Source organism: Parasteatoda tepidariorum, chromosome 8 (assembly GCF_982258835.1).
Source record: "Parasteatoda tepidariorum strain Cologne lab strain chromosome 8, Ptep-v5.0, whole genome shotgun sequence".
NCBI classification, from domain to species: Eukaryota; Metazoa; Arthropoda; class Arachnida; order Araneae; family Theridiidae; genus Parasteatoda; species Parasteatoda tepidariorum.
The window spans coordinates 48454414-48481088 of NC_141762.1; the positions used below are offsets into that span (position 1 = coordinate 48454414).

The 26675-nt window shown below is 29.5% G+C and overlaps 2 protein-coding genes across 7 annotated transcripts in view; one reads left to right on the plus strand and one right to left on the minus strand.

Annotated features, from left to right (window-relative positions):
- Nucleotides 1-438: 438 nt before the first annotated feature.
- On the minus strand, nt 439-25883 carry LOC107436817 (Na(+)/citrate cotransporter). Of its 3 annotated transcripts, none has more exons than XM_087150251.1 (13): nt 25762-25883; nt 22434-22583; nt 20071-20186; nt 17179-17336; nt 14193-14262; nt 12673-12804; nt 11104-11223; nt 9461-9541; nt 6646-6753; nt 4759-4936; nt 4070-4231; nt 1734-1871; nt 439-664 (listed from the first exon to the last, which is right to left on the minus strand). In XM_087150251.1, the coding sequence occupies exons 1-13, from the start codon at nt 25768-25770 to the stop codon at nt 500-502; spliced, it is 1587 nt and encodes a 528-aa protein (XP_087006377.1). In that variant the 5' UTR covers nt 25771-25883; the 3' UTR covers nt 439-499. The 3 variants fall into 3 exon arrangements, with proteins under 3 accessions (XP_087006377.1, XP_087006376.1, XP_087006379.1); XM_087150250.1 differs by lacking the exon at nt 25762-25883 and adding an exon at nt 24062-24294; XM_087150253.1 differs by lacking the exons at nt 20071-20186; nt 25762-25883 and adding an exon at nt 24062-24280.
- Nucleotides 18449-26675, plus strand: part of LOC107436818 (dietary and metabolic glutamate transporter) — a 39769-nt gene continuing 31542 nt past the window's right edge. Inside the window, exons 1-2 of one of the 4 annotated variants that reach the window (XM_087150254.1) lie at nt 18449-18732; nt 22250-22287. The gene's annotated coding sequence lies outside the window, so the exon portion shown is untranslated. Of the gene's footprint in view, nt 18733-22034; nt 22288-24049; nt 24100-25865; nt 26002-26675 lie in introns of those variants that run through there. The other 3 variants (XM_016048631.4, XM_071181425.1, XM_016048630.4) reach the window with 3 other exon arrangements.

A 26675-nucleotide genomic window follows, 5' to 3' on the forward strand; every position in this document is an offset into this window, starting at 1 on the left:
GTTATTGACGAAACTATTTGCTGGAAAATGCTACCTGCTAACATTTTGTCAATTATATTAAATTATTATCCCCATTTGTTTAAGAATGCGATATTTTGAAGGCATTAGTATTAATGCAGCACTGTTTTAGTTCGAATAAGAAATACATAGTAACTAATAAGCACTCTGTCATTGCCTGAAATTTGACCTAGAAAATCTACGTGATATACGAGTGCACCAACCCCTGTATCATCCTGTCATATATTGCACATGGTTCTAAACTTCGATAAAAAAAATATTGATGGAATTCCAGAATGCAATGAAAAAATTTATGCAATTAAACTTACGAGAGTTACACACGAGAAAGGAAACAGTTTCATTAAACTTATGAAACGTGTCGTTTTAAATTACGTCTTTTAAGCAGAAATGACTGTCAAAAATAAGGAAACAATCGATTAATGAATTGTCATAAAAAAGAGTTTTATTTTTGAGAGTATGAGTTTTAGTCAAAATAGAGTGTTTAAAAAGTTACATTTAAATTAAAATTTTTCTGAAAATCGAGCAGTTCAGTTGAATTTGCCCACTTGGGAAACGTGTTCAGATTAAACAAAACAACTCCAAGTGTATGCACCATAAAAATTTGGACAGCACAGCACACAACGTTCATAACAAAACCTGGTTTAGCCTAAAAAAAAGTAAAATTATTAGTTTCCGTTTAATGTTAAGCTTCCAAATGTTAGTATTTCGTAGAGAATACATCATTAAAATATAAGTTGCTGTATATTTTTTACCAATTAATCTTTACGATATAAGCTGAAAGCAAATTTAAATATGTTTTCTTCTTAGCGATTTTTGTTAACTGTTAGATTAGTATGTCTAATGTTAAAGCACTTTTATTTTATTTTACTCCATATCGGTAAGTTTGTTTCCTGCTTTTCTTAAATCTTTTTAACAGTTTATTCGCAGACCTGAAGAGACTTTCGAGTTCGGTCGTAGTCTCAAGTCATTATTTTTTTCATTTTCTTTGATTATTCTGAAATAGTAAATTCTTTTGACTTTTTCTGATGTTCAATTCCTGATGTGCAACTTCAATCTTGAACGGTTTTGAAGAAATTGGCAATTCGTCAACTGTCCAGTTTTAAATGCATATTAGCAGCCTAATAAACCTTCTTGATCTCCTTTCAAAATCATCTTGTACAATATTTAAACTTGAATGGTAACCAACGCGAATGCACAAAGCAACTGTATTTAAATATTCTAATTATTTTATCCCTCCTAACACCTTAATTAGTATTAAACAGTTGAAAAATCATAATTAGTACTAAAAATCAAACATTTTTACCATCTAACTGTTACCCGCGCTGAAGTACGTTGATTTCAATTTCAATTGTTTTCAAAGCATGTCCACGGTATTATCAAAGTTTTTTACGTTTTAAATTTTTGTAATTGTTCAAAATCTGTTCTACAGTCATTAAACACTGCACGTTATGTACATCTCATCCTATCCTTAATTCTGCCATCCTTAGAAAGAAGGCAGCACCATCACAGATGTTAATTTAGAGATTTGGTAGGTTTTAGTAAAGAGAGCGAGCCGCCATAAAGATATTTATGGTTTCTAAATTTGTTCAATTGTGTGCCTTGTAAGTATTAAGAACCTGAGTTATAGATAATATTTGAACTGAAAATGGCAAAAGTGCACTACTCCTTTCTTTAAGATAACAGGATTGACGCAATAAATTTTAAGTTTAACATACCATTTCCATTGTTTTCATATTACCGCTTTCAAATACGATTGCATTTGGCGGGCTTGCAACAGGAAGCATAAAAGAATAGGAGCATGCAAATGTCATGGGTAACATTATGAGTAGGGGATTCACTCGAATGGATAAAGCCTGTAAGATTGAAACAAAATTACAATATAAAACAAAGATGCTATCTACGACTTTGCAAAAAGTACCAATTGTATCGATCAAGTATTAATAATAGCATCGAACTTTTAATTAGGCATTAACTCTACCATAGTACAGGGTGAGCCAGTCAAACCTGCATTTTTGAAATGACTGTAAAAAATAAACGAATGGATATTTCAAAATTTTATTGTTACTATCTTAATCTGCATTAAAAAGTATTTAAGAAGCAACATTCACTGTTTAAAAATAAAGCTAGTAAGATGGTGTTCTTCCCAATCGAGACATTCTTGTAGGCGATTTCTGAAACTGCCCATCACATCACGGAGCATACGCTGAGAGAGTTTTCTCGATCACCAATTGCTTCAAAGTTTTCCCCCCACAATTGATTGAATTAACTGACGGCACTGGCCTATTTCGATTAATCTGAAAATTAGTCCGGAAACAACGCTGAGCGGTTGCACATTTATCACTTTGGTAAAACGCTTTCACAGCGAACGAACGTTGTTGTTTAGACCACTGCTCCATGACGACTGAAATGCTTAGTTGTGGGGGACACAATGGTAACCTGTGTAACTCGCTCAAGCCCACTTTCACGGCTCTCCCGCCCTTTTCAAAAATGCAGGTTTGACTGGCTCACCCTGTATCTAACTTTCCATAGTATCTCCATATAACATAAAAACATATTGTTATTACATAGTTTCCAGTTGGTTACCTGCAAGCGACGTGTGGCATTTTGCTGATTTAGAAGCCAATCAGTTTCGACACACACGTGTGGCGTCATTTGCAGGTAACCGTTTAAATTGCATGCTTAGACACATTCACTTCACTTTATCTTGAGTTTCAAGTTGCCAATTGTTGGCGGTATATTTTAATTGGATCCAATTTTTCCAAATTAGTTTCCACATATTTTTGGCTGTCATCTGCATAAATTAATTATAATCATAAACGTATGGTTCTCTTATAATTTTTTTGCGCCCCTATTTTAACCTGTAACATTTTCTTCTTTTTACTTTGCTATTATTACGTTTTTGATTTTGATTGTTTTTTAAATTGATTGAGTTGTTTCTTTGTTATGACATAATTCCATGATACTTTATTACATTACATTTTATAATAAACCCTATTTATATCGTTGTCTAAACTCATTGGGCGTTTCACGATTATTAATTCTTGGTTCAAATTGCATTAATATACTATTCGTTAAATGATTAAGAACATTGTCGGCTTCATGAAAAAATTGTATTCATTATTTCAGCCTTTTTGGTAAGCAAAATTATGATTGTGATATCACTAAATATTTTTATATTGATATACCTTTGCATTTAAATATTAATTTAAAAAATGATTACTCAGCGAAAGTATTTAAGTTCACTAATTTATCTTAATAAGATCATAAGGGAAATGCTTGGACAAATGTTAAGTGGAGGCACAAGTCAAAGCAAACAAAATTTTTTAGTACATATGTTTTAAATGAGTAATTTTGCTAAAATTATTTAGCAAATATATTTAAAACGAGTAATTTTGTTAATTATTAGAAAAGACATTTTTATGCCAAGAACAATTATTGCGGAGCTATCATATGGGTTGGTGGGTGGTAGCAAACAATGGGTTTAACCTCCCAAGTTAACATTAGTATCTAACTTTCCATGAAATATTAACTTAACCATGGTATCTAACTTTCATCCCAGTATTTACAAATAGTATTTAATTTTTCATCAAATATTAACTAGAAAATAGTATCTAACTTTCAACCAAGGATTTACAATAGTACCTAACATTTCATCAAATATTAACCAAGCCATAGTATCTAACTTTTCATCAAATAAGAGCCCTACCATAGTATCTAACTTTATACCAAGCATTTATAACAGTATCTAACTTTTCACTAAACTATACTATAATGTTTAACTTTCTTTGAAATAGTAACGGTAATATTTATTTTTCTTTTACATAAGCGTAGCTGCTAGAATTTAGTGAATAAATTACCATAACATCTAACAATCTATCAAAAAGTAATAGTATTATCCAACTTTCTACAAAAGTGTTACGTCTAGCACTTTATCAAACGGTAAAAACTGTAAGGAGGAAAACTTTTAGTTGAGTTAAAATGGAAATCTAAAAAGAAAACTCTGATTCCCCTTATCAAGAATAAGTTTTTTTTTTAAAAAAAACTTTCTTACCATTTGGTTGAAAACAGGCATTAGGATTGTGGCTGTTGTAGTGTTCATTAAAATTTCTGTAAGCATTGTAGACATGAGACAAACTACTGTGACAATGGCGATTGGAGGTAGTACTTGAAGGGGAGATAGTTGAGTGCTGACAAGTTTTGATAATCCTGATCTCTAAGGAAGTATTAAAATGTGCATAAAATAAGAAACAAATTAAAACAATGTGTCTCTTGAACAACAAGAATGGTGTTCGATTTTCAATATTACATCAAAATAACAGTGAAATCATATAATAATAATAACATCACTAACATTGTTAGTCGTTCTCAAATAAATCTGGAAAAGATATCATTAGCCATTAATTTGAAATACATCGAAGAAACCTCTCCAAATGTGTCTCAAGCACTACTAGAATATCATCCAATTTTCGTGATAAAGTCTTAATGACAGCGATAAAATCATACAGAAATTATAAAATCACTAAAATTGCCATGCTCAAATCTCAGACAGATATCATTTGTCATTAACTTGAAATGTATCAAAGAGAACTCTCGAAAAATGTCTCAAGCACTACAAGAAAAGCATCCGATTTTCAAGATAACATCGTAATAACATTATTAAGAGCATATAAAAATTATAAAATTAATATGGAAAAGTGTATTTTGTACAATCGAGATTGTTTATTCATGATAATCTATTACCTGAGCAGCATCAGCTAAAGCAAATCCTCCTCCACATAGTATTATAACACCCCAAGGTAATTTTGATTGCGCTCTTCTCCAATCCAGTATGCGAGGACTATCTAAATTTCTGATATCGGAAGGTAAAAAGAACAGGAGAAAAGCAATAGCTATAGCAGGTACCGAATCTCCAATTTTCCTGAAGAAAAAAAAACCTACTTTTAGTTTAAATAACGTCCATTTGATGGCGATTTGGTGAAACAATCCCAATGATAATTTTTACTCACATTTTATTCGGCATTACACTAGAAACTATCGGCTTTTAAAAGTAAGATTAAAGGGTTATTAGATTACTTTAGTAGAAGAAAATACTTAGAGATATTTAGATTCCGCGACCCGGAGTTTTTGAAGCCAAAATCAAATACCTTGAACTTTTGAGGCTTATCGTTAACAGTTAACGGTTGCTATTCCCGACTTAATAATAATTCCTTAAACAATATTTTAGATATTTCTTTCATAAATTTAAACTACCATAAGAAGTTAAAATCTTAAAGAAAAATTCATGATTTTTATGAATTTTGGGAACATTCCTACTGAATGCGGTTTTATAGTTTTCCTTAAAATGTACTAGTCAAATTCTCAATATCTAAATGCATAATTTATATGAGTTTTTACTTTGATGAAAAAGTGACGAAAATATTGTCCGGGTAGCATTGTAAAATATTTTGCATTAAATCAGAAAGTTTATCTTCAAAACATTTGTATTCTATACGAAATCGTTTATTTATAACAAAAAGAAAAGGAAAGAATATCTTCAATAATCTTTTATTGGATTAATGCCGCTTAAACTTCTGAGTTTGCTTTCAAACGGCATCGTTAGAACAGTTTGGAACAACTGGCCATACATATGCGTCAACCATATTTTTCCTAAAGAGTTTTTTCGGGACCACCAAAGGGCTTCCCGAAGTTCCGTCTTGTCACCATCAGATTATTTAGCATGGAGATATTTTGAAAAAAGTTGTATACGTAGATTCCTGACACTCATCGTCGATTAAAACGATGAAAAATGGTAAAATAGACCAATAAACGTTTCCTCGCAAATGTTGATTAAAATCTTTGATAATCATTAATGGGAGTCATTTTCAATATTTCTCTTAATTTGTGTTCAAATGAGCATTCCTTTTCTATTTGTCCACATTCTTTTGCTGGATTTCTTTTTATTTGGGACATGCTGAATCTGGAGGGCCTCACTACGTCGTGGTTGATGGTACATTTGCTACACATAGTTGTCTGACAACAACTTGCCTCTTTTGGTGAAATAGCTGACAATCGTGTACATTATTTGTATAAACATCACTGTCAAGATATCGCTCTCATTTTTAATAGTTACCCTGGTGCTACATAAAGAACACCAAAAATAAAATTGCGAACGAATCCGACAAGCTCCCCATTTCTTATGATATTTCGTTTAACGGTGTTGTATGCTAATCAAGAAAATTTCATTGCAAATGTTAACTATAAGATAAATTCGTAGAGTGTCTCAAGATGGTTTAACAAATAGATTATATTTGCGAGCAACCGGCAGCTGAATATACTGATTGTTACCATTTCCAATTCTGCATCTCCAATACTGTGTATTTGTGGTTTGGCGACAACATTGTTTTTATAGGTCTCCTTACGTCATTAGAACCAATACACAGCAATACTTTTTTTCACAAAAGTGTGGGGAAAAGAACACCAGGTTGCTATTACTTAACCGAATCATTAAATAATGTAATTTGTATTTTGTATATCAAAATATAAGTATCCGTTTTTTTAATTGATGCATACGGTTCAAAGTCATAAACATTCACCGAGAGAAACAAATATTAGGTCCTTAAGTAACAAATAATAATTAAAGGAGCATACTTATCAAAACTAATCAGATTTTGCCAACCTGATACAAATTTAGGGTCTCTAAACACCCACAGCAGTACCAACAACAAGAACAACACTATAACTTCGGCCTCATGGAACCTAGAAATAATTAACAAAACATGCTTCAAAATAGACCTTAATCAAGCAAAATAATTTAATATTTAACATATTCTCAGCTTTGAACTGATCTTTAATAAGATGCTTTTCAGTATGGAACAAAATATTAGATTGCTTAACTTTCCTTAAATGGTTAATTACTTCTTTTTTTTAGAAGAATTAAGATTTAAAGCAGAAGGGGAAGAGTTTTTTGAAAACAAAATGCAAAAATATAATTTAAAATTAATTTTTCTCAAAAGAGTTTCATTTTTGAATAAACTTATCAACTGGAGCTAATAAAATGTAATTTTATGAAAATAAAACTTTTATTCATCGTTTATACAGTACTTTCGTTTTTGTGGTTTTGAATGAAAATCATTGATTTCAAGGAAACCGATGTGAAGTTGGGTTTTTTTATTTTGAGATGATTGTTTTTAATGTTTTTCTCATTTATTTTTATTTTTGCAACTTATTTTTGGACTCCAGAGCCTCAGGGATGGCAAATTTTAGAGTGGGAAAAATGTCGGTATTATCAAACTTAAATTTGTATCCAAGACTCCAACGACGTACGGCAATAGATGATTTACAATTACGGACTTGTCGATTTTGTTTTGACACTAGCACTTCTTACCCTTTTTAGGAAAACTATGCTCTTTTTGGATACTTATTGTAAGGGAATACTGTCATGAATCTTTTAAAAATGTGTGTTGCCACCAATACTAATTGCAGCAGCTGTATAAATGCTGAACCTTGCACCGATCTTTTGTTTTCAAAAATCAGACCAAACATTTCAAAATTGTGCTAGCTAAAGGCCTGGTTTCTTAGGACGGGACGCCGTCAGCTGGAAATCAGCGCTAACCTCTGATTGGTCCATTTTTGAGTTTGATAGTATACGTCATCGAACGCTCATCTTGAACTACAACTGCCGTCCAACTCAACTGCAGTTGGATTACAGCGTGACGTTAACCACAGAAGCAATGGCGGACTACATCCAACAGCACATTGAAATCAGCCAAGATTTTGATTCTGACATTAAACATAGCTTCTTCATTAAACACAGCTCTCTTCATTTAGCTCAGCTATAATGTATTTTTTCTTGGACTAAGTCATTATTTGTTCTCTAAAACACTGGTCGACAATAACAAAATCAATACAAATTCAAAATAAATATTTGTTTACGTTATTAACGCATGCGCAATGAGAGATAATGTCTGCGTTGGACCGACTGCTCACGCTGAGCTAACAAAAAAGTATTTTTTTGGCGTCCGCTCTACGTCAACTTTCCGCTGACGCCCAGATAAGGCTCTAGCTCTAAGAACGTCCCGCTGACGCCATTAGTGCCGTAGAGACCCTGAATTAGACAGGCCGACTCATCATCTATTTTTGCTCCAAAGAACTAACATAAGCACAATACTAACATAACGTTAACTTGCAAACTTTTTTGCTCCAATATTGCTTTATAGGTCAGCTCTGATAGTATAGGAGCCTTAGGCCAGATAAGGCGCTTGTCCTAAGAAACCAGACCTTAAGACAACCTTACTGTTACCACCATTAATTAATTTAATTCCATGTTCAATTCATAAATTTTGAATTTTCTTTGTTTTGTTATTCATTAGCAGGCAATTGATAAACTTTTGTAGATTTAAATAAAGCACCCTGTAAATTACTTTTTCTTGGTTACAATATAAACATTTACCCATGAAAAATCGCGACATTTTATACAATAAACTCAGTATGATATCGCTTAAATATGTTTTATTTTTCTAATTTAAGAAGAAAAAAAAAGAATTTCTATCTTTACAAATGAAAACGGAACTTGCATGACAGATACAATCCTGCAAGTTAACATGCAGGCTAACTTCTTATGGCCTATATGGAATGGAGATTAAAATTTAAATTATTTAGTTTCAATTAAAAATAAATTAGAAGATTAAAAAATAACAGTTTTTCTACATCAGAAATATTTCAGATTAAAAAATTTATGTAACACAAAATAAATTTAATGTTTTATTATTTATTTATCCACTATTTATTTATTCATTCAAAATTCGTTAGTTTTCGTTGATTTTCTGACTCGTTCGTTTATTAATTCATTATTCTTTCTTTCTTTAACATTAATTTGCAGATTCCTTATATATTTATTAATTCATTGTCCATTGTATTTTTAATTCTCTACTCATTTATTGATTCATTCTTTATTTATTGATTTATTGAATCAAAGTTCATTTGTTGTATCATTTTTCAGTAATTGATTATTGATACATTATTATTTTGTTGGTTCAGTATTCATTTATTTATTAATTATTTTTTAATTGATTTAATTTTTTTTATTGAGATATGAGTAAATAATATTTTATAATGTATTATGCGAATTATTAATTTATTGAATAAGTAGTCATCTATTTTTTCAACTTACACTTAATTATTTAGTAATTACTAATTTATTATTTATTGCTTGATTTATTACTAATTTATTGTTCAATATTCTTTTGTCTTTATTTATTGATTTATATTTTCTATCTTTATTCAACATTAGTAATTGATTCAGTCTTCATGCATTTTGTTATTATTCATTTATTAATTCTGTATATATTTGTTTAATAACCATTGCTTTAATAGATCTATATCCGTGTTTCGGTTCATTATTTGTTTAATATTTCAATATTAATTTTTTGTTTTATTTTTAAAATAACATTCTCGTTCTACTTACCGAATAGATCCAAGCTCCTTATATTTTTTGGATATGACATCTTGTATTGTTTGCTTGGAAGCTATTCTGTGATAAGATTTCCTAAAAGAATTATCAAATGAGGGAAAAAATGAATTTTAAATTAAAAAAAATCTTTGGACAAAGATAAAATTTCAATCAATGAAGTAAACAAAGCGCTTCGAAGTTATTCTGTAGCTAAATCTCTTTATTTACAATTAATTGAATTCTGAGTTTTGACTGTTTTCTATGTTCTTAATGTGTTCAATGGTTATAAAACTAGCCTAGTTCAAACGCTTAAATCATTCTACACATATTATATGTACGTTTTTTTTTTATAATTTTGAAATCCAGTCATTTTTGGGGAAAGATAATCTTGACATTTTCGGCAACTATTATTTAAGTATATTTCGGTATTTGCTTTTTTCTCCTTAAATTGTTATCGTAGGTTTTTTTTAATACTTAAGCCACAGAGAGGTTTACGTTAATGCTGCAACATGTAAAAAAATAGCAAATTAAGAAAAAAACGTGGGAAAGGGCAAATCTTTTTTCCCTAATAAACACAGTACCCCACTAAGATATTTAGTTTAACTAGTTGTTCAACAAATGTATAATTTTCCTTAATTATTTTTTAATAAATTTATTCAATTTATTCGAATCATTTGGTCACTTTTTTTAAATTTTATTTTATAAACTGGTCAGATATTTTTTAATATATAGATTGAAGGCAAAATGTATTTTTGCTTGTTGATAAACTCACCGTAAATCATGATTTGATTGATGTATTTTAACGCCTCTTTTTATCTTTCTCGTTCTTGAATTTATTTCAATGTTGAATATCATACATACTTATATGCTTGACATGCACTATGAATTCATTTGAATTAACAGAAGAATAACGATTTATTTTATTATTTGCAGTTTCTTTCTAAATGCTTTTAATTAAATAATAAATATAGATCTCACTTTTTCTACTCATAGAGGATTTAATCATGACAGAGAAAATTAAATGACAAAATAAATTAAATAAAAATATAACAAAGCTAATAAATTTTAAAGTGTTTACTCCCTATAATATTTTCTCTAAGTCTTCAAACATTTTTTAAATTCTCTAAACGTTTCTTATTTTAACTTAATTAGAGAAATGTACAGTGATTAGAGCAAAAACAAATTGCGCGAAAAGTGCTGCTGTAATACCTTTCTTAAATGCTAGTTCGTAATTTGCTCCTTTATATCAATTTTGTTCATATTAATTACATTCATCTGATTAATTTGTTTTAAGCTTATACATAATACAATTTATTTATTTTTGAAATAAATAAATTGCTATAGCTATCTTTATTTTCTATGTTTCTTAAGATAACATACGAATAAGTAAACGAAGAAAAAATGGAAGAAATTTAACAAAAAGTTAATAATAAGTGAGTTAATGAAACAGCTAATGGGCAAATAAGGAAATCTATTCATAAGCAAATGAAATGAAGCAGCCAATTGGAAAATCAGCAAGTGGGTAATTAGTAAATTATAAAATTAGTGAATGAGAGAATCAGTGGAAAAATAAATGAAATGTTTATTAAGCTATAATTTTATTACAGTAGTTGACGGCGAAAATTTAGAAAATTATTTTATAAAAATAAAGAACTTACGAACATTTAAAATAAATCAGCCACAGATAAAACCAACCTATTGAAACACAAATGATTACTCCAGGTAAACTATAAACTATCCAAGAACCGAATGTTATTTCATCACTTTCCGGATACAAGCTAAGTAAAAGGAAAAAGGATTAAAAAGTTGCATCATTTAAACATTTTCAAAACAATATTATAACAAAGCATAGTTTTTGAAATATAACATGTAAAGCAAAGACACACTATAAGATATCTTATTTTTTTAATGTATTTCAATTTCATTTTCGCTCTTTTTTTTTAGTATGCATGGTACATATTTTTAGTCTTAAAAAATTTTTAATTATTAAAAATCATTAACTAAATAATAATAAATTAATTAATGATTAATAGTTACGTGGTTAATTAATAGTAATTAATTAGCAAATGATAATTCATAGTTACTTAATTAATACTTAGTTTGTTACTTAACTTACTTGTTACTTAATTAATTAATGACTAAAAGTAAATTAGTAAATAATAATTAATTATCCCTTTTTCGCATACTCTAACTTCTCAAAAATGATCAAATTATATAACAAGATACGAAATTGTAAATAAGTTCCTTATGTGAAATTAAACCAAGTCATTAATTCTTCGAGTCAGCCTCGACATTCATTTTAGCGACAACAAATGCTTTTATTTGCTTATATAAACAATGATAAGCATATTTTTGCTCGATAATCGCGTTGTAGAGTAAACCCAATTCTAAGTTTACGACCATCAGTGTTCAGCTTCAATAGAGAAATTTTCGAGCTTATAGTGCCGAGTCCGAAAACTGTATATATATATATATATATATATATATATATATATATATATATATATATATATATATATATATATATATATATATATATATATGTATATAGAATTCCTCCCATGTTTCTTTCTATATTAAGTGATGAACTTAAAACAGATGTTTCTTATCTAGTTTAAGATATAGAAATCGGTCTCTAACAAAGAGTCATAAAAAGTCAACATAAACCAGATACGGGCAGATAGAAGATTATTCTCTGAAGTTAATGGGCAGTAATTCGTAGAGGAAGTGCACATTAAGATAGTCCCAAAAACTTCTCAGCGTCAGAGCGGCGCTATCCTTTTAGCAAATCAAAATCTCTGAATTTTATCGATTGAATGACGTTTCATTAAAATAAGAATATCCTTGCAACCACCTCCCTTTTTAGAACTCCCTTTTTAGAAATTTATAATTTTTAGGTGAGTAGATTACATTCAATACAAAACAAATGAAATAAAACAAAAATACGACCACCGAAGCCGACGTCTTCAGGGGGTACCGGCCCCGGTAGCCATTAAAAACAAAACCATTTCTATTTGAAGATGGTTTTGTTTTTAATGGCTACCGGGGCCGGTACCCCCTGAAGACGTCGGCTTCGGTGGTCGTATTTTTGTTTTATTTCATTTGTTTTGTATTGATACTTTTTTCTGAAATTTCTGCTGCTTTTTAGCGCGTTTTTTTCAAAGAAGTTTTTTCCTTTTGATCTTAATTATTTGTGTTTTCTTTCAGTATAGATTACATTCACTTACTCATCGACTAACACTTTGATAACTAAATTGGTTCCCGTTCCTGTTAGACTTCCTGTTCCACCAATATTTGCAGAGTAACAAACGCACAACAGCAATACAGTTTTAATTGAAGAATTTCTTTGTTGAAGATTCCTATAATCATAATAAATCTATTTTTGCATTACAAATATTTTATTATTTAAAGGAAATATAGACATTATTTAAATAATTATGTTCAATTTCAACAAATAAATAATACTTAATATTTTTTGTATTAATTTTGATATTTAATTTTAGAGAACTCTGAATGACTGTTAATCAATGCTCGTAGTATGATTATAGCTATAATGTATGCATAACAAATTGAATTTTTCGAAAGCAACACAATACTGCATTTTACTGTAATTATAAAGTTCAAACGCTAGTTCCGATTATGTTTAAAAACAAATTTAAGGACATCGACTTCTGTCGAAGACAGTATTAAATCGACTAATACTAAAAAATTCTTTAAAATTTTATTATTTTTCAGAACTACATATTACTATCACTAGATTTTTCATTTGGTTGAATCCTTTTATAAATCTATCATTTATTACAAATCTGCATCATTTCTGGAAAATCTATAAAGTTTTGCAATGTCTGCTTAAGGAAAATGTTGTCTGGAAAAGTGTCACATTAGATGCTAGACATATTATGAACATGTTTGTTATTGATTTATGAGTTTAATGTCTAGAGCTCTTTGTTACTTATTCTGTTTACATATTTGGATAACTGACACCACTCGCATCAGCAGAAATATGACTTTTCTAGAAGATCAGGTTGCAAACACTGTAATTTAACGATTCTGAATCTATGAATTTAGCGATTCCACGTATTTTAGCGATTTTGGATTTTTGGTATTCCAGAAAAACATTTGAAGAGCTGTTTGGTAAAAGGAAATAGAGAAAACTCTAAAAGAAAAATTGAGTTTATTATAGAAGAAATAAATATTGAAAAGATTGTTGTATATAAGGCATGAATTAATTCCCTTTTACGACAATAACGACATTTCTACGGAAGCTTGATTAACTATCAAATCTTTCTTTTTCTATTAAATAATTGATGATAATATTTTTCAAAGTTCATAAATGAAAGTCTATATGTGAACTCGACAATTATTTTGTTTATAAATCCTTCATGACTTTCATGACAAAATTTTACGTTGAAACTATTATTTGTTCATATTACTCATTTAAACAAATTTAAATTAGTGATAATAATGATTTTTCATAATACTTGAAACTTAAACCAGCATAATGGGTGACTAATGAAACAAAAATATTTTTAAAAAAGTCCAAAAAGAATTGAAATAATAATAATTTTGTCGCGTTTTAAAATGTCTTTTTAGGTCATAGATTAATTGATAAAATAAGAAAGTAGTGCACTTCTTCTTCAGAATTATTTAGCAGGTGATGCAGATGAGATCATATCTTTCCTCTTCTATGAAAATCAATGCAAGGTATAACAGCTAAACTGTTTATAAAATAAATTTAATACTTAACTCATTATTTGGAATCTCCTCATTTGACGCGTTTTCCACTTCTTTGTTTTCAGTTGATACCTCTGAAACATCTGAAATAGAAATAAAAAAATATTTACATTTGTAAACTAATATTGTTGCAAAGGTTACTTTTTAATTAGATACTTGCAAGTGCTAATAACTTAACTCATTATTCATCGTAAGTAAATCATGGCATTTATCGATTCAGAAGCCAATCAGGTTAGACACACGCGCGTAACGTCGCTTACAGGTATTCAATTAAATTTGATTTATTTAAAATCACATGGTTAGGCGCAATCACTTCACCTCTTCTCGAGTTGCAAGTACCCAATTTATGTGTTTCAAAGTGTAGAAGCTATAAAGCAATTTTGATCAAAAGTAAAATATTGGTTTTCATTATTTTTTTATTTGAAAAAGTAACTAATTTTAGTCAAAGAAAAATAAATCCTGTTCTCATTCATTTTTAAAATTTGAATAGAAAAATAGATTTAAAAAGCAAATAAATTTAAGTTTTTTAATTTAAAATCTAATTAGTATTGAATACTTATGTATTTTCATTCTGTGCGTAAGCGAAAAGTGCTGGATTCACCTTCAAAATTCGCGTATTAAAATTTCTACTGAATATAATTTTCTCATTAACTACTTAGTTACTAAACTCAACTTACTACTTAGGAAACTGAACTAAACTTGGAACTAAAGCTCCATTCATTATTTTAAATCAAAGCACGTAGTGATTGGAATTTCATAAAGATACTTATTTTTTGTTTAACTTTCAATATTATTCAGTAACTAAATAGAGAGGTGCATACAGTATTGGATGCCTATGCGATTACAACGATTTAGCCTATTTGATACAGAGGAATTTAAAAAATTGGATAAGGTAAAAAACACTTAGATTTTTATGTGTGGAAAACCATACCACCAAAATAGTAATGCACCACCAAAATAATAATGATAATAATAACGATAATAAAAAGAGCAAGCTTATTGTAACTGAAAGGTATATAGTCAAATTTATTTTGAAAGTTATACCTCTATATTTTTTTACATTACAAGACATATAGTTCTGTTGTTTCAAAAAGCGCTAAAAAAAGAATTTATTATGCTAAACTTGCATAATTAGCTTTATGATATAATTTTTAATCCTCAATTTCCTTAAAAGGAAGTCGAATTTCCTGCTTGATAAATTTGAAAATTAAAGAAATAGAAGTATTATATCTATTTTCATTCATTTTCTGGGTAGACAATATTTGAGGGTGCCCCTTGATTCTGGAAAAGTTGTGATCGCGGTTGATCGCCAAGCTGAGCTATGTTGAAACCCAATCGTGATTCTGATTGGTTTAGATTTTAGCGTTGTTTTTAAATGTTCAACGGTATATGTAATTTTAGAGGTCCGTTAGTTCGACGTTGGATATCGGCTGATAAGGTTACTTTTACTTCTGGTCAATAAGATCGAAGGTATGTGGGCAGTCATAAAAAGGGAAAAAAATGTCATCGCCAGTCCGGTACCACAGACGCCATTTTCGATTAGTATTTCGCCGAATTTATGTGGTGATGAAGGTACACAGATTCTATTCATGATAAATTTAGACATTATCTAACTGTTATTAGAGAATTCGGAGCACCTAAATCTGAGAATAGTCAAACTTAGAAGTGAGTTGTTTATTCCCTTTGTATGCCCTTTGTATGTTTATTCCCTTTGTTGTTTATCCCTTTGTTGCATGTACTTACATGCTTCTGTATTTTCCTCTAAAACAATGTCATTGCTGATGGGTATGGAGATCTTTTTGTGTACTGCTTCAACAATCGGGATCATCATTAATTTTTGCTTCGATTCAAAATGATTTTTATTGGGTTTATTAATTTGCTTAGATTGGGTTCATTGCAAGTTTTGGCCGATGTATCGCTGAAATTTTCTAATGTTTTACTAAAATATCATTATGTTTTGGCCGCCATTCTTGTTCGGAAACAGGAAAGGCGCCAAATATAAGTCGCCAATTTCGCTAAGGAGCACCCTCAAGTATATTTTTCCCCATTTTCTATACAAGGTGTCTTCAAACTTGCAACTCTTGAGCTAAAACCAGCACCCCGAATCCCATGCGGTATGTTTTTGAAAACGTTTTAAAATTAACAATATTACAAAATAATATATATTAATGTGTCTTACAAAATAATAATTAAAATATATAATATTTTTACACCCTAGAATTGAACAATTTAATTGTAAACAATACCATGAAATATTTCATTATAAACTTACATTCAACAATGAACTGTCACTCGCTACGCCACTCGCTGGCCAATTCAGAAACAAAAGTTTGTGTGCAATTTAAAACTATAAAGAATTGTGTGAGGACTCAGTCTTCAAGGCATATGAATCAAAATAGTCAAAAGGTTTTGATAGGGAATTGGCTTAGGCGTAAACTTGGAAATCAGACTAACGCTTAGGGGATAAAAGAAGACCTGACTACTTGAGAAAACGCTCAAAATGTCCATACGAAAAAAGGAAGAAAAATGAGAAGTCTTTTCTTAATTTGTTTTCTTAATTTGGAGGGAATAGCAATTGTTCTCTCCCAAAAGACAGATTTTTTGCCTTGGTCATGGCCCTTGAAACTTAAGGGTGAAATCAATCTGGCCCTTAAAAAACTAAAAGTTTGGAGACGCCTGTTCTATACCAATGGTTATAAAAAGGAATGTAAAGATTATTTAAGGTTATACAAATTCAATAATTCCATAGTTTATATGATATCTAAACATTAATGGAAAGTTACTTGATTTTCTTGTCCAATGATAATGCTCTGAAACCCATTGAAAATTTTGTCAAACAGATTTTTTTCTTTTATATTAAAAACCAACAGTTTAAAATCTTGAAGATGGTTTTAAGTAAAATGCATCGAAAAATATCAAGGTGAAAGCTCAGTCAGTCAATCGGTTGTTGTTAAAGACGGATGCGCATATGAATTACCTTTATTGTTGCATGTACTTACATGCTTCTGTATTTTCCTCTAAAGCAATGTCATTGCTGATGGGTATGGAGATCTTTTTGTGTACTGCTTCAACAATCGGGATCATCATTGCAGTTGTCGCCGTGTTGCTGATCCACATGGATAAAAACGCAGTTGTCATCATAAAGCCCAACATGAGCCTAAAATATGATAAATAAATTGAAAAAATATATATAAACAATTTTGAAACAAAACATGTTAACAATAATTAAAATCCGATTTTATACTTTTCTCATTGTAATCGGAAAAATCAGTTCAACGCTAAATGTAATTAATATCTTCCCCTAAGGAATGCTGCAATGATTTTTCATGTGACTAATTTAACCCATATGTATTGCATAACCAAGTTTAAAAAATAAAATATTGTGGTTTAACTTAACACCATATTTAGATTACAGCAAATTTGAATGATATTAGTGTTCAACGATTCATCATATCTCGTATGGTGTTGCGGTGGTGGGATATGGACGCATGAATCGGTGTGAGATATGATATAATGCAAGGCATGCAATAAGGATTGCATGCCTTTCCATTATAATATCGTCAGTGATGTTACACTTTCAACAAATGCTCAGTCATCCCTGCTTCGTATTGGTAGGTTTTATATGATTACATTAAACTCTAAATTATTTTTCGAAAGAAAGAAGATCATTGAGGAAATCAGTGACGGATCCAGCGGGGGGGGGGTCATAGCAGTCATGACTCCCCCCCCCACACACAAAAATTGAAAAAGAAAAAATAATAATAATTTTTTTAATAGTTTACAAAAGAAATAAAATATTTTAAAAATTATTTAAGGGGTCATATGCACCTAGGTAGGTCGGGAAAATCAATTTTTTTTTCCAAAACCAAAGCCAAGATTCGCCAAAGTTTCTAAAAAACGCATTACATTTATTATTTAAAGATGTTGAATACTTGAATTATTTATTTGTTGTTCTATTGTTCATTATGAAAAAAAATAAATGAGAAGACTAGCATTAAAAACCCCAGTTTTTTTCTTTTTTTTTTTCAAAAAAAATTGTAGAAAATTTTTTTTTATGAAAAATAATTATTGTGGGGGGAATTTTTAGAAAAATTTTTTTTTATGAAAAATAATTATTGTGTCTGAGTCTATGACCCCCCCCCCCAGGAAAAATTTCTAGATTTGCCCCTGGAAGAAATAAATTAGTTAGATTTAAATACAACACTTTTAATTATGGAATCCCTAGTATCCAACATCATTATGAAGTTTGATTTTTCAGATTTAATTTCTATAAATGGTCGAATTTATTAAAATAGTTCTTGACTCAGCTAACTGATTCTAAGAAGCAGCTGATAGAGTGGTCGTTTGAAGCACATATACATCCATCATTAAAAGTTTGAGAAATTGATTCTTGGATGTCATCAAGGATCCGATTCATAGGTTAGCGAGAGTTAAATAACGAGAAATTGCCAGCTCAATCATATCTGGTATGAGACATACGATCTTTAATGGTTGTGTGATGCATATTTTAAATTCAACAGAAAGAGGAAGCCGAAACCGGAAATGTATTTAAGGTTAGTAATAAGTTTCTACATTCAAAATATATATTTGTTCCATATTTTTATGATCCCATTAAAACTCGTTTCAAAAATAAATTAGACTCAAATACTGTGCCTTTCGTTATCGAAATACTCGTATCCAACACAATCATGAAATGTAGTTAAATTTTTTAATATTAGAAACACATTGTCTTTTATGTAGTATAAAGAAACTGGCAGACTTCTTTATTTTTGTTTTGTTTTTCTCATATTTTGAAGAAATAATTTATTTTTAAAAATAAATTTTAATAGAGATTTAGATTTAATTTATTATAATTGTAATTTATGTTATTAGATTCAATTTTGAATTTCTCTAGCAAATATTTTAAAAAAAACTGTTTGTGCAATCGATTTTTGTTAGTGCGTTCAGTTATTTATTTTTTAAATTTTTCCTCCTAATAGTAAGTATTCTATTTTCTTTCTTTTTTTAAAATTTGTTTTTCTTCAAAGAATATTAAAAATTTAAATGATGAATAAATATTTTTTTCTGTATAACTTCATTAATATCCATATAGTTAATTACAAAATTTTTGTTTGTATGTTCTTGTATAAATCAAAAACATTTTTTCCTTTATGCATATAACACGCTTAATTAATTCTTGATATCTCTGTATCATCTACCAGGTCATGATTAAAACCGCTGTATTTTCAATAATTATTTACTTTCGATTGCAGTTATAATGACTAAACAATATAAAATGTCAAAAATTATTTTCTGGCTGCACAGCGTAACGACGACGCCTTTCAGGTCCTGTTTAATGACAGTATCTTTGTATCTTTACGCGGCATAACACTTCAGGTTCATGGTGAATAACTTTGTATCTTGTATTAGACTTTTTGTATTCGATCTAAATCATAGTGACGAAATGAACAAAATACATAACATCAAAAAAGTATCTTTACACGGCATAGCACAACGGTGACACCTTTCAGGTCCTGGTTAATAACTTTGCATCTTGCATTAAACTTTTTATCGCCGATTGTAATCACAAAGGCTAAATGGAAAGCAATCATATCAAAAATTATTTCTGTGTGGCAATACATAAGGAGTCCACTAACCTAATTATGCCTAATAAATATGTATTTAACTTCATGAAGCTTTTGCATCATTCAATCGTAGTGATATTTATGAAATGAAAATCATATTAAATCATAAATTATTTTACTTCGCTCGGTAAAAGGACGGCATCCGTCAGGTTAATATTAATATCTAAGTGCTTTTTATCAATCATTTTGCATTCAACCGTTGCCAAAACTATTCAATATTAAGTGTATTACATTAATAAATATTTCTAATTGACTTAATGTTTATACCATTTTATATCAGACCCCATGAACATCAATATCTTCAAAGAAATTCTTTCGTGCAACCTGCATTCTTCTACAGAAATAGCCATAAGTAGTCCACCAATAAACATCATGAATGACTCCTTTACAAGAGACAAGAAAAATCTACTTTAAATTTATAAATCTTATAACAAAAGTAATTCGTGAAAGAATTAAGACTATGTACACATAAACTGAATTACAGGAGCATCTATTGTATAAATATTTAAGTTCTGAATTGAGAACAGGAAAAACGAAGTGAAAATTAAGTGAAACTCAGTGGCACGACAGCCCAAGGAGGAGCAAGGCCTACTGCACCCCTTTCAGCTTTCTTGTCTTTGGGCTCTGGGTTGCAGGAGCATATGTTCTGATTAGGCAGTCAGCCGAACGTTTGGTTCCCAAGTTTAGTCCTCAAGCACCTTGGTACTCATTTTATCGACCCACTGACTGGATGAAATGCTGAGCCAACCGTGCCTGGTTCGAGTATATAAACCAGGACCTGTGGCACGGGAGTGTAAAGCGCTATCCCTCAGCTACTAGATTTCAAAACCAAAGTAAAAATCATACTTACAGAACGAAATAAAAAAAAACATTTTACTTTATATTTGAAAAGTTAAAAAAAAAGGCAAATATCAAGTGCTCAAACATGGTGTTCATCGTTAGGACATGATGAAGACAAATTAGGCCAGGAACAAGAAGAAAGACAGTTGCAAAAAAATTTAAATCAAAATTAATAGGGTAGAAATGAAAGAAACCACAGAAAAGTAAATCATCAATCATATACATTTCCATGAGTATTCGTGATTAAATGAATAAGACATCTGACTCATAGCTGGAAATATGCAGATTTTATTGCAAAAGGTGTTATTTCTGTCTCCCATATCGTAATAGATCACGGTGTTCAGTAGATCATCGAAGCCAAAGATCATAGGCAGCTGTCACTGAGGGGGTAGGTGACCTTTTTAATCAACCAGCAAACAGACCGAGAATATGCTGTATTGGTCCACTTAAAACTGTTCAATCGTAAAATGCCGGTCGTCGGGCCACGAAAGTGGGGGAGCCATCCCTTCTGCAGAGGATCAAATTTGCAATGGCATGAATTCACATTATCTTCAAGCATGTTTCCCATACCATCGCTAAGAGCCCATTTTGCAGCTCTAGTGCGATGTAATTAAAGTGCTACAACTATTTCCTTAGTCAAGTCAATTTAGATTGGGCAGAACTGATTGGGCAGAACTTCTACCAGTGACTACCGCTCTCTCGACCACATCAATTCCTTTTTTTCTCCCCTTAATTTCCTTTTCGTTTTTTTTTTTCAGTTGCAACTGTCTCTTTTTCATATTAATAACTACCTTTTTTTATTTCCATCATTCACGTGTGGTGTCATTCTAACGATGAGCATCCAGTACGAGTGCATAAAACCTGTCTCGAAATTGTACGGCTTTCACCTTCATCACCCCCTATTAAACCACTAATAGTGAGTACTAGTACGTGAAGATCCAATCACTAGGATCAAAAGTTATTTAGAGTTTTTTTTGTGCACTGCATACATATCAAGAGCTAGAAGGTCAAGCGAATAATCCAAACACTTTATTATCTGAAAAACGTTTAGACAAGAACATGACTGTAATTATATAAAATGGGTGTAAATTTTTACTTACATAAGTATTTGTTTAAGAGGATAAACTTCAGTCATTCATGTAAAGGATGCAAAAATCTTAGTCATTTTTATAATTTTTTTTATATATGCAACAGCTATTCGAGCATATCATATTACAAAATCAAAAATAGATAAAACTTATCCGAAAAACAAAAGATGATTTAAAAATAGAAAAGTTTTAACATTAATCTGGAAACATTTTTCGTTATTACTCTAAATGACATCAGCAACAAAAAATAAATAAATAAATAAAACATTCACTTGTATAAAAGCACTGTAGTTCACATTATTTGTCCTTTTCATATTTGCGTTTATCACAACATGTGCTTTAAATTATTCTTTAATTTGCCAATACTTGACTGATTTCACAACCCTTCCTCATAAATTATGATGGCTTCCATTACAGGATTTTGAAATTTATATTCTAATTATTAACTGAAATGTTAATGTTAATCTCTTGATCAATAGTAGAAATTAATAATTAATAAAATTTGATTCTAATTTCAGTCCTCGCACCTAAGTTGCATTGATTCATACAGCCAATTGTAAGTTATACTTAAGATATATTTTTGTTCTTAAATATTTATTTGATTTGTTTTGTTTAAAATTTTTCTTGTAGCGTGAAATTACATTTGTGGCATTATAAAAAATTGTTGTATCGTTAAAATACTTTAACATTTCATTACGTTACCTTTAAATAATTCAAACAGATATCAGCTGAGCCAACAACATCTAGAATTGGAAACAATACAACAGGTAGGAGGGCTGTTGCGGATATTGGTACTGGTTCTAAAAGCCAATAAGTGGCTACCAACAGGATGACGTAGGAACATCTTGCTTCCTGAAATTTAAATAAAGTTATTATTGTTATTTTCGTAAAACTATCATAGAATGTGTTTTCAAAATCTAACAATCACTATTTGGGAAGGCGAGATTGAAAAAAACTAAAACCTGTTCAATTGACGGAGAAAATTGAAAGATGGTAAACAGTGATTGTTTGAAATACCTTTAAGTTTTATCTGGGAGTCAAACGGGTTTTTAATGATTTAAAAACCACATTCTTAGTCAGATATCAATCAGATATTGATAACAATACTGTTTTTCCCGGAGCTTAAATGTAACCTTGTGCATTCTTTTTTAATTCATTTTTGGCAAAGATTCTAAAAACATGTATTCAAGATTTACGGAATACCTTGTAACTCAAAAAATACAGTTTTAAATACTGAGTTGAAATCGATTCATTTTTAATTAAATACCTGTTAACAACACTTTTTTGGATGGACATGGTGGGAAAAGTGATAATATAAATCAATCTATACCCAAATCATCAAATAATTTTTTCAATAATAAACTATGAACTCAAATTTATTAACACTAAACCAACATTTTTCAACACCTAAAACAAACAACACAAACCATTTCGAAAGTTTGACTTTTTTAAATGGAAAAATAATCATTGCATAATGTTGTCTTTGTAGAAACTTTACCAATAAAAAAATTAAGAAATTGGAGATCTTGCAAGTCAGTTGAATATAAAACTTAGGATAAAAATATAAATACAAAGTAATTAATTATTTTAAAATGCCCTGGGTCTAACAGAAAAAAACGGAATCATTTTTTAAACTCATTTTATTTTATTTATTTTTAAATAATCTGTTTAAGCAATGTGCATTTTGGTATTTTAATTGACACATATTTTGAGCTTTGACCAATGCCTAGCTTTTCAATTTAGGAACATTTTGTAACTATGTCAATTTCTTAAACTCACATTTCGCCCTTTTTTCAAAAATAAATTTTCTCCGACAAGAACAGAATAATTCTTAAAAAAAAGTAAAAATCGATTATACAAGTAAAAGGTTTATGAAATTATTTCTTAAACTGTACGAGATATGCTGTATTTAAACCACTTATTTGGTAATTTTTCAGTTCATATGGCGACGGTTTGAAAAAAATTTTCGTTTTCAAAATTACAGTTCGTAATACTACACATTTAGTAGAAATTACAATACTGAAAAGTAAATTTAGCTGATTGAATGGTTTCATTAAACATTTAATGGTTTCATGGTAAAATTCACAAATTTTACAACATTTATCAAATTTTATAACTTATTATAAAATTATATTTTATTATTACTCTCACTAAAATTGTTACCAAAGTGCTTCGTTAAAAATTACTTAGCATTTTTGCGTTTTCCCACAGAGCGAGAAACACGGTAAAATTTATTATATTCTGGTAGTTTTGACCATGTTTTTGTAATTATTATAATTAATTGTAATAATTGTTATTTGTATAATTATTAATTTCAGAATAATACTAACCTTCTGAGAAGAAGTAGCCAATGGAGATAAAATTACAGGTAAACAAAGGCAAATAATGTAAATAAACAATTTTAAATTAAAATGCCTACGTAATGATATCCAGCTGGGCATTTTAAACTATAAAAACATTACAAATTAATGTTTATGGTGCTTAAAACATCTTTAGACCATGTAGTAAGTACATTTACAAAACACTAATTAGTTGATTGAAACAGAAATAAATAAATATTTTTAAGCAATCCATCTTCCTGTTTATTTTAAATCAGATAACTCTTTATTTTGAATCAGATAACCAAGATTTTTAAATCAGAGTGATGAAAATGAACGGGACGCAGTACGGATAAAAAGGATGTTTAACTACAAAACTTTTGTTTTGTAACTTAAAATGTTTCAATTACAAGTATTAAGAAATAACAGAGAAATCGGAAATAATAGAGAAAATTAGGCAATAATAGAGAATAATAATCTATAGAGAAATTGGCTCAATATGGAACTATAATAAAGAGGAAATTCGCGATAACTTTAATACCTAAATTGAAACTTATCTCCGTTCAACGTCCTAGTATTAGAGATATGAAAAGATTAAGTTGCATGTAAATGTTTTCGTAAAATATACAATTTTTTTGTAATTTTGTAAAATGTTTTAGTAAAATATAAAACATTTTTGTAATTTTGTAACATGTTTTTGTAAAATATACAATTTTTTTGTAATTTTGTAAAATGTTTTTGTAAAATATACAATTTTTCTGTAATTTTGTAAAATGTTTTTGTAAAATATAAAATTATTTTCCGAAAAATTCATTTTTGCCGTGAGATTTTATACCGTATATATTACAGTAGTATCTGCTGAATTACAGTGATTCAGGAAATATTGCTGTAAAATTTACGGTTTATAAGTTTTTTTATTCAATAAAATTTTGCAGTAAGTACTGACACTCTGAGTGCCGGTACTTTTTGTCGTAATTTTTCAGGAGCCTGTTACAAGATATTTTTCTTTTTAGCCTAAAAATTTTCCAGAAAGAACTCCAGTAGAAACAACATAAAGGATTATCTTTAAAAAATAATTTACCTGAAAATAAAAATTAAATGATGCAAAAACAATCATAAAAATCGGCTCAACATGAAACCCTAATACAGTTGACAGTGAACAGTAACTTTACAGTGGCATAATACAGTGTACCGCAAGCAGAAGGAGTTAAATGATGCAAAAACAATAATAAAAATCGGCTCAAAATGGAACCATAATACAGTGGATTGTAAGCAGAAGGAATTAAATGCTGTAAAGACAATCATAAAAATCTGTTAAGCATAGAATCATAATACAATGGACAGTAAGTAGAAACTATACATTAACCACAAATCTATTAAAACTGGGCTATAACATCATTTAATCACGATTTCGAAGGATTGATTTGCACGATGTAATGGTTGAATTTGGCACTATAACAATTTGCAACGATATTATGGTTGAACGTGTTCCGAAATTTCTAACAGTGCATGTCATTAAAAAAAATAATAAATAAAATTGAATAACTTATTATATATTCTTGAACGGGCTTCTGCCGCGGGGAAACCCTGACGTCGCATCGTGGTTAATGGTTAAAAAGCCAAATTAAAAAAAAAGAAAGAAAGTTGACAATTACAAAAGAAAAAAATGAAGAAGGAATTTAAGCTTCTAGATAGAAAAAGAAAACAATTACTTGTTGCATAATTATGGTTCTGTAACTGGCTGAGAATAAGTAACCGCCTTTTAGACATCAGTCTTAATTAGTCTCACGCTATTAATAACTTCTTGGTCTTTAGCCAGCTGCTTGTCTTTTTCACACAAAACGTATGACTCTTAAGGCAGGCAGTATGGAAATTCCTTGAGCGGAAGTCTCTCAGCAATCTATTAACACCTCGCGAAGTTCTCCGTGTGCTCTTATTTACAATTGATGCAGGTCAGTAGATTGTCAATTTCTTTCTTCTTTTTTTACTCACATATCAAATAATTGCTCACATTTTTCTTGAAGTTGAAAGAAGAATTATTGTAAATATATGACTGTCAAGCGCATTTATACAGACAACAGCAGATTGATTTGATGTCAAAATCCAAAAGGTTACTAATGTTATAAATGCCATTACATTTTCCAATAGTTGATAAGGGTTTAAATTCTTAAGTGGTAAAATGTGTCGAAAAAATTTTAAAAACTCATTAAAAAAATTTTTTTCATAGCTTCTGAATATTTCTCCAAAGTCTCAGTTAACACTAGGTAGCTTAAAGGAAGTCATTTTGACTGCTTTTTAACTGCTTTTTTCATTTGCAAAAAATTGACAAATAATAATGCATAAATTAATATTGTATTTTCAAGTGAAGTAAATTTTTTCTTTGTTAATATTTACTAATAACTTGTTATATAACTGCAAATGATATAAAAAAATATTGAAAATTAATTTAAAAATTTTTTTACACATTAGTTATTCTTTCGCAATGCAGTCATTTTGACTGCTTTTGGGCAATACAGATATACACAAAGTTTCAGTCTTTGTAGTGTTAATTCAAGTAAAACTTTTTAGAAAGCCTTTAAGAACTTATTTCATTAGAAGGTTACAACAGTCGGATACGAAATATAAG